This window comes from Molossus molossus, unplaced genomic scaffold, assembly GCF_014108415.1.
Source record: "Molossus molossus isolate mMolMol1 unplaced genomic scaffold, mMolMol1.p scaffold_m16_p_1, whole genome shotgun sequence".
NCBI lineage: Eukaryota > Metazoa > Chordata > Mammalia > Chiroptera > Molossidae > Molossus > Molossus molossus.
Window position 1 is genome coordinate 202,016,070 of NW_023425344.1, and position 12,822 is coordinate 202,028,891.

The window sequence follows — 12,822 nt, forward strand, 5'->3', positions numbered from 1 at the left end:
AGTATGCCAACCATGCCACTCATGACAACCAACTTCCCTTCCCAGCTCACACTGCCTCACCACCGCCCCCTACTCAGCATTAGGCTATTTTCTGTGCAGGTGAAGTCACTGGTCTGGGGTGGGCCTTGCCTTACAGTCTGGCCAAGGACTAGAGGTGTTCTGACATAAGAGATTCTGACTAGCCCTGGCCAGTTTGGCTCAGCGGTTAGAGCGTCGGCCTGTGGTCCAGAGAGGCCTGGGTTCGGTTCCTGCTAAGGGCATGTACCTCGGTTGCAGTTTATCCCCAGCCCTGGTTGGGTCATGCAGGTGGCAGCCACTCGATGTGTCCCTTTCACATCAATGTTTCTCTCTCTTTCTCTCTCTCCCTCCCGCTCTGTCTGAATAAAAAATAGAAAAGTGTCCTCAGGTGAGGATAAAAAAAAGATTCTGACTAGTAAGGACAATGGTAATTGGCTAAACAATCAGATAGGATCCACTCAGAGTGTAGGGTGGCAGACCTGAGACCATTAACCATTAGGTAGTAAGCAATCAGAACTGATAAACAGAGAGCTATGTCCTCAGAGAGGGTTCCCCCTCCCTGTGGCACTTCCTTCGATCCTCTGCAGAAATCACCACTACTGCACACTATAAGCTCCCAGAGGACACTGATTTTCATTCTCTCTGAATTTCATTATATGAGCTCAGAGTCTAGAGCGGGGAGTTAAGTACTCAATACATACTAACTGCAAACAATAACAACAAAAGAACACTTTCACGCAGGCTATGATTCTCAAAACTATTTTGAAAATGTTTTCTATCAGCCCCATTTCACACTCAAGGAAACTAAAAATCAGTGACTATAAGTGACTTGTTAGAGATCATAGAGCTGCCCGTGGTGGAGTCAAAACTCTCCATAAGAATATAATACCCAAGCGATAACCAAGTTCTTTCACTTCCACAGCAAAATCTTTTAAATCTTTTTCCCAGCTCCCATAATTGGAGCTGTAGCCCAGATCTCCACATTTCGAACTTCCCAACAAATCTCCCTGCCCCAGGTTTTACTTCCAACCTGCCTTTCATCCCACAACCCAAGTTACCTTCCCAAAATGCAGATCTGGTCGTGTGACTTCCTGATTAAATCTCTTGCATACAAGACAAAGGTCTAATTTCTCATGGTTTTCAAAGCCCTTCATAATGTGGCCTTCTAGTCTTGTTTCCTCCAGTCTCGCCTCTATCATCATATTCCATTCATACCAGTTCTTCCAAACACTGTGCTCTTTCCCCACTCTGTTTAACATGCCATTTGTTTCTTTTTCATGATGCACTGTTAGCTTTTTCCCAGCCAGCTTTACATGTAAGTAGATAATTAGCTCATACATTGAAGAAAATGCATAGCAAATTTATGGTTTAAAGAATAATAAAAGGCAATCATGCTCCCACCACCCTGTTTAAAAACATTACCAAAACCCCCTGTGTGTTCTTTTATGACTCTGTGGATGCCCTTCTAGGCCTTAATCTAGTGAACTCATCGTTTGGAACCTCAGATTCAGCTTTATCTTCTCTGGAAAGCTTCCACTGACTCCCTTGTGGGACATTGAATGCTTCCATTATACCTGCATTATGGCATTTATAACAGTATTATATTTGCGTTTGCCTCCCCAGTAGATTCAAGATATCAAATATTATTTAATGTCTTCATCTCCAGCAACCAGCATAAAGTCTAGTTGCACAGAAAGTGCTCAATAAATAGGATGTCCGTATACCTGGTGTGCCTGGGAGAGTCCTGGTTTATGCCCATCGTCCAGGAGTAATACAAGTATTTCCTTTTACTCATGAATGTGTCCTTTTAAATGATCAATTATATAATTGCCTTATCAATAACTGTTGTTGAATGGATGAATTAATGAATGGAAAAAGATTATAACTGACAGAATCTAGGCAGAAAAAGCCGATATGTAAATATTCTCAAGTAAAAGTTCAACAGCTCGCCACTACACCCTGTCCTCCACCAGAAGCACTTGACTCTTAAGAGACAGATGAGCCCTGGCCAGTTTGGTTCAGCGGTTAGCGCAGCGGACTGCAGTCCAGAGAGACCTGGGTTCGGTTCCTGCTAGGGGCATGTACCTCGGTTGCAGTTTGTCCCCGGCCCTGGTTGGTCGTGCGGGTGGCAGCCACTCGGCAATGTGTCCCTTTCGCGTCGATGTTTCTCTCTCTCTCTTCTTCTCTCCCCCTCCCACTCTATCTGAACAAAAAATGGAAAAATGTCCTCAGGTAAGGATAACAACAACAACAAAAAGACAGATGAGTTTCTGCAAACCAAAAGCTCAGTAACTTTTATTGCATAAATATGTTGAAAAATGTTAGGATGTTCCTACTTTAAGAAGACCTAGATGTAAAATGTGAATTTATAGTCAAGATCAACATGACAGATTATTATGATCTGTTTACTACTTGATGGGAACTAGATGATAGAGGACTTTAAAAAAATCTGACTTTACTACTTGTTGAAAAATCAGAAATGTAGATTACATACTCTTAAAATGAAAATCTAGTCAATGAGGACATAAATTTTAAAAATTTAATAGATGTATTTTTCTTTCTTTTTTCTTTTAGAGAGAGAGGGAAAGACAGAAACATGTGCCCTGACAGGAAATGGAACTGGACCTCTCAGTCCACGGGGCAACGCTCAATCCGCTGAGCCACACTGGCCGGGCTAGATGCATTATTTTAAAAAAGAACCTCTCTTTAGTACACACATGCATACTGGTTAGTTGTACTTGGTGTTAAGGAAACAAAAAATCTCCTTGACTTTGACATAAATAAAATTTTATTTAAAGCTTCTTTTGTTATCCAAGTAGAAAAGTTGTTTTTAACTGTTAAACAAAAAATGGGAAGTGAGGTAATTAATCTTTTTAACAATAATCTTCTCTTTTCCAACAGTGTCGTATTCTTTGAAAGTCAAAGTAATTCCTTGTAAATAAGGCTTTTAATAAATTACAAACATGTAATAGGTCTTGTCCATCTTCTTCCTAACTACTTAATGCACTGTTGCATAGCAACAATTTTCTTCCTCTGCTTCTTTGGTGGAAGTCTGAGAGTCTGAAATCTGCACTGGCTTGGACAAGCTTGGGAATTTTTCTGGTGCCAGGGGTGCAAATATCCATTGTAGAAATCAGTAGCTGTTAGTGTTTTCTTGAGCATCACCGATCGAACACCAATCCAGCCATCCTAAAGGGCAAAAGACAGACAGTGAATATGAAGTAGTAAATTGAAGTAAATTTTAGTTTATAAAATTTTATCATGAAAAAAATAAGCCAACCAAAAAACCTTTACTAAATGCCTAGCTGCAAACAGCACTGTAACATATATGATTCTTTGACTCTAAAAGTTTACCAAGGAGTGATACATGTGCAGATCTGCACAAACCTATGTAAACATACAGGGAGCAGGACAAAAAGGTATATGGTGTTTTACAGTGTTCAGAGTGTGTCCATGCAACTTATTATGACTGGTCATCAAAATACAACTACTCTAAAAGGAAGACAGATCCAATCTCATCTACAGAGAAAACTGATGCCAGAGCAAGAGTGACTGGTCTGAGGTGACAACTGGTGGGTCTCAAACTCACATCTTCAGACAACACCAGCCTCTATAAGCACAAACTACAGACCAGACAAGGACCAGACATACGCACCCAATGTTATTCCAGAATAAGTTGGACAGACATGAAGAGAGGTCGATGTAGGAGCTCTGTATTTATAGTTTGTAACATTTTATTTTTATTTATTTATTTATTTATCCTCACCCGAGGACATTTTTCCATTTTTGTTCAGATAGAGTGGGAGGGGGAGAGAGAGAGAGAGAAACATTGACGTGAAAGGGACACATCGAGTGGCTGCCTCCCGCACAACCCCAAACAGGGCTGGGGACAAACTGCAACCGAGGCACGTGCCCCTAGCGGGAACCGAACCCGGATCTCTCTGGACCGCGGGCTGATGCTCTAACCACTGAACCAAACCGGCCAGGGCATAGTGTGTAACATTTTAAACACCCGTTGTGAGCAGGAAATATCTCACATATACACCACATGAAGGACATGAGAGGAATGTGGAACATTTCTTAGGAAAACGCCATTGTCTTATAAAACAGCAAGGGTTCCAAAGTCACTTCATTTAATTTTTTTTTTATCTTCACCCGAGGATATTTTTGCATTTATCTTCAGATAGAGTGGGAAGGAGAAAGGGAGGAAGACAGAGAGAGAAATATCGATGTGAGAGAGACACACTGAGTGGCTGCCACCCACATGACCCCAACCAAGGTATGTGCCCTTAATGGGAACCGAACCCGGGTCTCTCTGGTCCGCTGGCCAATGCTCTAACCACTGAGAAAAACTGGCTAGGGCCAAAGTCACTTTAAATAGTTAGGAAACTTCTGTCTCACCACTGTAAAGACTATCTCACACACACATTAGTTCAGCTAAATACTTCCATATGACTATCTTTCATGATAACTTGTTAATTAAACAAGAGCTTGTAAACTGTATCAGTTTAGTTAGAATATACAACTTTATTTTAAAGTTAGAGCATCAGCCCACGGATCAGAGAGTCCTGGGGTTCAGTTCCTGCTAAGGGCATGTACCTCAGTTGCAGTTTGTCCCCGGCCCTGGTTGGGGTTGTGTGGGTGGCAGCCAGTCGATGTGTTTTTCTCATACCGACGTTTCTCTCTTCCCCCTCTCTCCCTCCTGCTCTATCTGAAGATAAATGCAAAAAAAAAAAGAAGAAGCACTAAAGTTACTGAATCTTCTTTCATCGTTAGAGTAATAATAATGCCTTGGCAAAACTTTATCACTTTCAAAAAATTATACTATACAATGGGGGACAAAAAGGGGGACATCTGTAATACTTGGAATAAAAAAAAATAATGAATAAATTTTTAAAAATTATACTATTGTATTACTTTTCTTTTTTTTTTTTTTTTATCCTCACCCGAGGACATTTTTCAATATTTTGTTCAGATAGAATGAGAGGGGGAGAGAGAGAGAGAGAGAGAGAAACATCGACGTGAGAGCGACACATCGAGTGGTTGCCACCCACACGACCCAACCAGGGCCGGGGACAAACTGCAACCAAGGTACGTGCCCCTAGCGGGAACCGAACCCGGGTCTCTCCGGACTGCAGGCCAACGCTCTAACCGCTGAGCCAAACCGGCCAGGGCACTATTGTATTTCTTAAGAAAAACTGTCCATTGGCTCAATCTGATGGACAAGTAGAGTTCAGTAAAGTCCCAACTAAAAATGATAAATTATACAAATTATAAATTCAGTAAAACAAGTATGATAATTTTAAACTAAAGGAAATGTACCTTGCAACAAACCAGAAGTATTGGTGACTGTTTGTGGTATATTATGGATCCTGGAATAACAGCCTGTCCTGTTAATTTTGGATCTAAAGAATGAGGGGGAAAAGGATGTGAGAGAATGAGAATAATTACACAACTTCATTGTACTTCTTAAAGATCAAAATCATCTTGGGACACAGTACTAATACTACAGAGGACTCATCTGCTGATGACCTGCCTTTGTAACCCAAAATTTATGATGGAGCCACTTTACTCTGTGTGTATCTCATACCCAAAGGGAAGCCTTACCCATGAGCTATAAGTCCTTTACCCAGTCTCTCAGAGATCAACCTAAAAATGTTGAATCTAGAAGTTTTGACTATTTGGGGGAAATAACTAGCTACCAGTGGAGAGATATACAGGTGGCTTAGGATCTAAACTGGCCCTTTCATCCATGACCAAACAAATCCCAATTCCTAGCTTTCTGGGGAACTCCGACTCCCTCTGAACTATACCAGCGCCTGCTGTGGCTGGCCCTCCTTCAGTCTACCACACTGGGAGGGCACTGATGGGCCTCAGAACAGACCTATGATGTGAAATGCTATACCCTGGCCTAAGAGTCTCACTGAGCTGCCCAGACATTTTCATTATGATATTCACCAGAATGAAATTAACCAAGTCATTTTGCACTCCCTGAAAACCTGAGTAGAGGAAATCACAGAGCTTAAAATGGGATAGTAACACTGCTCTGCCTACTTCCCAGGTTCCTATACTGATTAAATGAGAAAATACATATGAATGGACACTAAATAAATGTAAAATATTATCATTACTGAACCAAAGCAAATGAAAAGAACCCCTATTTTTTTTTTTTTTTATAAATGTGACCCATGGTAAAACAGACACATTTTCAAATAGACTATAGTGAAAACATTTTCCACGTCAGCTATTCAAAAGTTAGTACCAGCAAGAACTGAACTATTAACTTCTACCAAATCCAGAAGTTTAATGGTATTTTCCATCCAGAGTGTCTGCAACGGAATCTGCAAATGTAATTAAAGAAGATATGATTAATGTCCTCAACCCCCAAATCCTTTTAACTACTATTCAGTGCCAATTAAGTCTGACTTGTCTCCCAAATACAGAGGAACTGGGAACTCAGTTTATAAATCTTATGGAACAGAACATAAACATGATCCTCTACATCAGTGTCCAGGATTGATAAGATCTTAACATTAAACACTATTTTAAAATCAATGTTTACATCTTTATTAATATTTCTAATTAAAAATGTATGTACATTATAAAAATACAAACATTACAGCAGCTATGTTAAAAAATTTAGCAAGTAAAAATATTCTGTACTCCTATCCCCAGAGGTAACCACTGTTAACAGTTTGATACATATAAATAATATCCTTGTTTTTTTCCTACAATTATTATTAAAAATCTAACATAGTTTTATAAGGAACTTTTCTTTTATTACACCATAAACCATGGACTTTTCATTAGTACACACTTATCTATTTTTGTCTTTTTTATCTGCTGCACAGTATTTCATTTCATGAATGTGTTATATATATATATACACATACATATATATACACATATATATATATGTTTATCCTCACCCGAGGACATTTTTCCATTTTTTGTTCAGATAGAGTGGGAGGGAGAAAGAGGAAGAGAGAAACAAACATCGATGTGAAAGGGACACATCGAGTGGCTGCCTCCCACACGGCCCTGACCCAACCAGGGCCGGGGACAAACTGGAACCAAGGTACGCGCCCTTAACGGGAACTGAACCCGGGTCTCTCTGGTCTGCAGGCCAACGCTCTAACCGCTGAGCCAAACCGACCAGGGCTGTACCATAATTTTTAAAATCCTCACCTGAGAATATTTTATTGATTTTGGAAAGGGAAAAAGGGGGAGAGGGAGAGAGGGAAAGGGAGGGGGTGGGGGAGAGAGATCAATGTGAGAGAGAAACATCAGTTGCTTTAACTACCCAGCCAGGGCTGAATGTACCATAATTTATACAACCAATACCTTTATAATGAATATTTGTTATTTTCAATTTCTTGCTATTATAAAATTGTAAAATGGGGTAATAAGTAGCCTAGTAGATATATCTTTGAGGACTTTTATATTTCTGGAAGACAGTTATTATTTTTTTAATGGGCTACCTGGATCAAAGAGCATCAACATTTTATTGTTCAACTGATAGGAGAAAAAAATGACAATATATTGCTGTTGATTATTAGTGAGGCCGAGGAGCATTCCATATATTTACTTGTGCATTTACTTATTTTTTTGAAAATTACCGATTTGTGCTCTTTGCCTATTAAAAAAACCCAAAAAAACTGAATTGTTCATCTTTGCCTATTAATTTGTGAAAGCCTTTTATATTTTTAGGAAATTAGCCCTTTAACTCTTGAATGTTTTATGAATATTTTTCTCAGTTGGTTGACTTTTCATCTTAGTTACACTATTTTTTTGTGTGCATAAGTTTTAAAATTTTTATGGAGTAATATTTATCAGTCTTTTCATGACTTCAGTGGTTAATGTCATATGTAAAGAGGCCTACCCCATACTTCAAGATTATTAAATATTATACAATTATTCAATTGTGCTTGTTCCCCAGTCCTTTGGTTTTTGTTTTTTAATTTAAATCCTTGATCCATCCAGATTTTATTTTGATTTTAAAAGGTAGCCCTCTAATAGCTAACCAGTTGTCACAGTGCTTTTTACTGGATAATCTATCTCACCCTTCCCTGCAATGTGAAATGCCACCTTTATCACATAACACATTCCCAATGTACCTGACACCCTAGAACTTGATTTAAAGATGTTAACAAAATTAACATATACCAGAAAATAAGTTCTCTCAAATTTCTGAATTAAATAAGTTTTTTTTCAGACTGCAGCTCAATATTTTATTTCATAGATGAAAAAAAATGAGGCCCAGAGGAACGTAGCTGTTTCCCCCTCAAGGTTAGACACAGTTAGTAGCAGAGCCAGGGGTCAGATTTTTTTTTCCCATTCTCAGCTCAGTGCTCTTTTTATGAGATTCCTTAAAGAAGACATTTCATTTTCAGAAGAGTTAGGTTGTTGCAAAGATTTGAACACTGAATTTAAAAAATCAAATTTGAAAAAAGTTCATAGGTGTTCATAACCTTACAAATGACATATTTTGGTACAATATCCTTTTCTATAACTTGCTGGCTCATTTTGCTTTACTCATATTCTCCCAATAAAAGTTTTTCGTGTGTGTAACTTTTTTCTTTCAAAGAACTCAAAATACTTTGGAAACATGCTTATTGACTAAAAAGAGATTTATATATACCAAAAATATGTTAGGAATATAATACAAATATACAGTTCTTTTTTAAAAATTATTTTTATTAATTAGAGAGACAAACCTTGACTTGTTGTTCCACTTATTTATGCATTCATCAGTTGCTTCATGTATGTGCCCTGACCAGAGATCAAACCCAAAACCTTGGCATGCTGTGATGACACTCTAACCAACTGAGCTACCTGGCCAGGGCCCCAAAATATACAGTTCTTATTCTTGAGGAAGTAAAGCTTATCTTCATCTATCATCAGAGCATTGCAGAGAGGAAAGGGATGGTAAGAATATAATCATTTCAGTGTCCACCATCATTACTGTCAAAATCATGTTTTCATGGATTTAAATTTAGTTTATCTCTTTTGATCTTGTCAGTTGTAGACAAGGTCATTAACCCCGTTTTAAAAGCATTGTTTTTAAAAAAAATTTTTTCTTTATTGATTTTTAGAGAGAGAGGAAAGGAGAGGGAGAGAGAGATAGAAACATCGATGAGAGAGAACATCAATTGACTGCCTCTTGCATGCCCATCACCAGGGATCGGGCCCACAACCTGGGCATGTGTCCTGACCAGGAATCGAACTGGTAACCTCTTGGTGCATGGGTCGAACTGGTAAACTCTTGGTGCATGGGTTGATGGATCAACCATGAGCCATACCAGCTGGACGCATTAACCCTGTTTTAGAGGTAAAAAAGCAAAAGCTCATGCCCTGGCCAGTTTGGCTCAGCAGTTAGAGTGTTGGTGCATGGATCAAAGGGTCTCGGGTTCGATTCCTGGTCAAGGGCACATACGTGGGTTGCAGTTTCAACCCCCAACCTCGGCTGGGGTCATGCTGTAGGCAACGAATCAATGTGTCTCTCACATCAATGTTTCTCTATCTCTCTCTCTCCACTCTATCTAAAAATCAATAGAAAAAGATCCTCGGGTGAGGATTAACAAACATAAATAAATAAAAATAAAAGCCATCTCTTTAGCTTGTGTTCATCTTCTCCTTCCTTTCTAAAAAAAGGGCAAAAGCTCAGAGAATATAAGAGGCTTGCTTTTGGTTAGTAATGGCAGCTCTAGGAATCAAATCTCACCTGGCTCCAAGATAGATGTACTTCTGTTATAGCACAAGCTTTTCTCAGTGGAGAGGAAAGGTGAATTGCAGAAGTAAAGACCACTATGTAGTAATATATGTCTGTGTTTAACTTTTTGAGGAACTGACAAATTGTTTTGCATAGCCACTGCATCATTTTACTCCCACCAACAAAGTATGAGGGTTCCAAATTTCTCCTTATCTGTGTCAACATTTGCTATTGTCTTGTTTCTTTAATTATAGTGATCCTAGTGGGTGGAAAGTGGTATTTCAGGGTAGTTTTGATTTGTATTTTCCTAATGACTAAAGAAGTTGATCATGTTTTCACGTGCTTATTGGTCATTTATATGTCTTCTTGGGAGATATGTCAGATCTTTTATGCATTTCCTAATTAGGTTACTTGTCTTTTTGCTATAGAGTTTTAAGATATATATATAAAATCTGCTATTATTTATTCATTCATTAAATAAAATACTGAAGGCCTATGTCAGGCATTGTACTAGGTACTAGACCCTTATCAGATATATGTTTTGCAAATATTTTTTTCTGTTCTTTAGGTTGTCTTTTCACTTTCTTGAGAAGGTTCTTTGAAGCCCAACAGTTTTTTGTTTTAAATCCTCACCCAAGGATATGCCTTTTTATTGATTTTTTAGAGAGAGAAGAAGGCAGAGGGAGAAACATTGATCAGCTGCCTCCTATATGCACGACGAATAGGGATAGAACCCGTAACCTAGGTTATGTGTCCTGACTGTGAATTGAACCTGGAACCTTTTGGTGTACCAGACGACACCCCAACCAACAGGAGCCATCCAGCCAGGGCGAAGCCCAACAGTTTTTAAATCTAAAGTCCAATTTCTCTATTTTTAGTTTGGTTGCTTATTCTTATTTTTTTTTCATCCTCACCAGAGAATATTTTTCCATTCATCTTCAAATAGAGTGGGAGAGAGGAGAGAAACATCGATATAAGAAGGAAACATCCACTGGTTGCCTCCCACATGACCCCACCTGGGCCAGGAATGAACCACAACTAAGGTATGTGCCCTTGACTGGAATCAAACCCATAGCTTACTGGTCCATGGGCCAATGCTCTAACCACTGAGCAAACCGGCCAAGGCTGGATGCTTATTCTTTAGGCAAGATATCCAAGAACCACTGCCTAATTCAAAGTCATTAACATTTTTCTCTATATTTTCTTCCAAAAATTTTAGTTTTAACTCCCACATTTAGGTCTCTAATCCATTGAGTTCATTTTTTATATATGGTGTGAAGTAGGAATCCAAATCCATTCTTTTGATTGTGAATATCCAGTGGTGATAAGGCTATTCTTTCCCCATCAAATTGTCTTGGCATCCTTATAAAAAATTAATTGATCATAAATGTATAGGTTTATTTCTGCACTCTCAATTCTATCCCATTGAGTTGTATGTCTATGATTATGTCAGTACCATACCTCTTTAGCTTTATAGCAAGCTTTGAAATTAGGTAGTATGAGTCCTCCAACTTTGTTCTTCTTTTTCAAGAATTTTTGGCTATTTTGGGCCTCCTGGGATTCCATATGAATTTTAGAATCAGCTTATCAATTTGTACAAAGAAGTTAGCTGTAATTTTTACAGGAATTGTATTGAATCTGTAGATCAGTTGGAAGAATGGTACCATCTAAACATTATTAAGTCTTCCAATCCATGAACACAGAGGTCTCTTTTACTGTTTACTAGCTCTAACAGTTTTGGGGGAATTCTTTATGATTTTCTCCATAGAAGATCGTGTCATCTGCAAATAGAAATAGTTGTACTGCTTCCTTTCCAATCTGGTTTCCTTTTTATCCCCCTTGCCTAATTGCCCTGACTATTACCTCCGGTACAATGTTGAGTAGAAGCAGTGATCCTTCTCTTGCTCCTGATCTTAGAGGGAAATCTTTCGGTCTTTCACCATTAAATATGATGTTAACTGTGGGGGTTTTTGTAGATGATCTTTATCAGGTTGGGAAAGTTCCCTTCTATTCCTAGTTTACTGAGCATTTTTTTTTTGTCATAAAAGGACATTTATTCAATGTTTTTCCTGTATCTACTGAGACAATTCTGTGGCGTTTGTCTTTTATCCTATTAATATGATATTACTTAGATTGATTTTTTAATACATTTTATTTATTTATTTATTTTATCCTCACCCAAGGACATTTTTGCATTTATCTTCAGATAGAGCAGGAGGGAGAGAGGGAGGAAGAGAGAGAGAGAAACATCGACGTGAGAGAGACACATTGAGTGCCACCCACATGACCCCAACCAGGGCCAGGGACAAACTGGAGGTATGTGCCCTTAGCGGGAACTGAACCCGGAACTCTTTGGTCTGTGGGCCGACGCTCTAACCCCTGAGCCAAACCAGCCAGGGCTAGATTGATTTTTGTATGTTGAACTAACCTTGCATTCCTTGGATAAATCTCAGTCATAGTGTATAATCCTTTTCTATATGTTGCTTGATTCAATACGTTAATTATGTTGAGAGTTTTGCCTCTATATTCATAAGGGATATTGATTTTTAGTTTCTCTTTCTTATAATGTCTTTATCTGGTTTTGCCTACCTTGGGTTTTATACTAGTTGCTCCTCTGCCTGGAACACTCTTTTCCTGATCTTGGCATGGCTGACTCCTTACTGTCTTTCAGATCTCATCTTAAATGTTAGTTCAGAGAAGCCTTCCTCATCTATCCAATCTAAAATAACCTCTAGCCCTGGCCAATTTGGCTCTGTGGTTAGAGTGTCAGCCCTCGGACCAAAGGATCATGAGTTCGATTCCCAGTCAAGAGCATGTACCTGGGTTGCAGGTTCAATCCTCAGCCCGGTCAGGGTCTTGTGGGAAGCAACTGGTTGATGTATTTCTCTCACACCAATGTTGCTGTTTTCTCTCTCTCTCTCTTCCCCCGAATCCTCCCTTCCACACTGTCTAAAAATCAATGGAAAACTATCCTGTGTGAGGAATAACCTCCAGTCAGTCTATCACATTATCCTTTTTTCTTATTATTTATCTTTATTTACTTTTTTTTTTTAGAGAGAGAGGAAGGGAGAGATAGATAGAAACATTGATGT

At 38.7% G+C, this 12,822-nt stretch overlaps 1 protein-coding gene across 1 annotated transcript in view; it reads right to left on the minus strand.

Annotated features, from left to right (window-relative positions):
* Positions 1-2,841: 2,841 nt before the first annotated feature.
* Positions 2,842-12,822, minus strand: part of MTFMT (mitochondrial methionyl-tRNA formyltransferase) — a 28,767-nt gene continuing 18,786 nt past the window's right edge. The window contains exons 7-9 of the mRNA XM_036267478.1: positions 6,281-6,359; positions 5,341-5,423; positions 2,842-3,207 (exon numbers count right to left, since the gene is read on the minus strand). Of these exons, the coding sequence (XP_036123371.1) occupies positions 3,013-3,207; positions 5,341-5,423; positions 6,281-6,359 (357 nt within the window). The 3' untranslated portion in view covers positions 2,842-3,012. The remainder of the gene's footprint in view (positions 3,208-5,340; positions 5,424-6,280; positions 6,360-12,822) is intronic.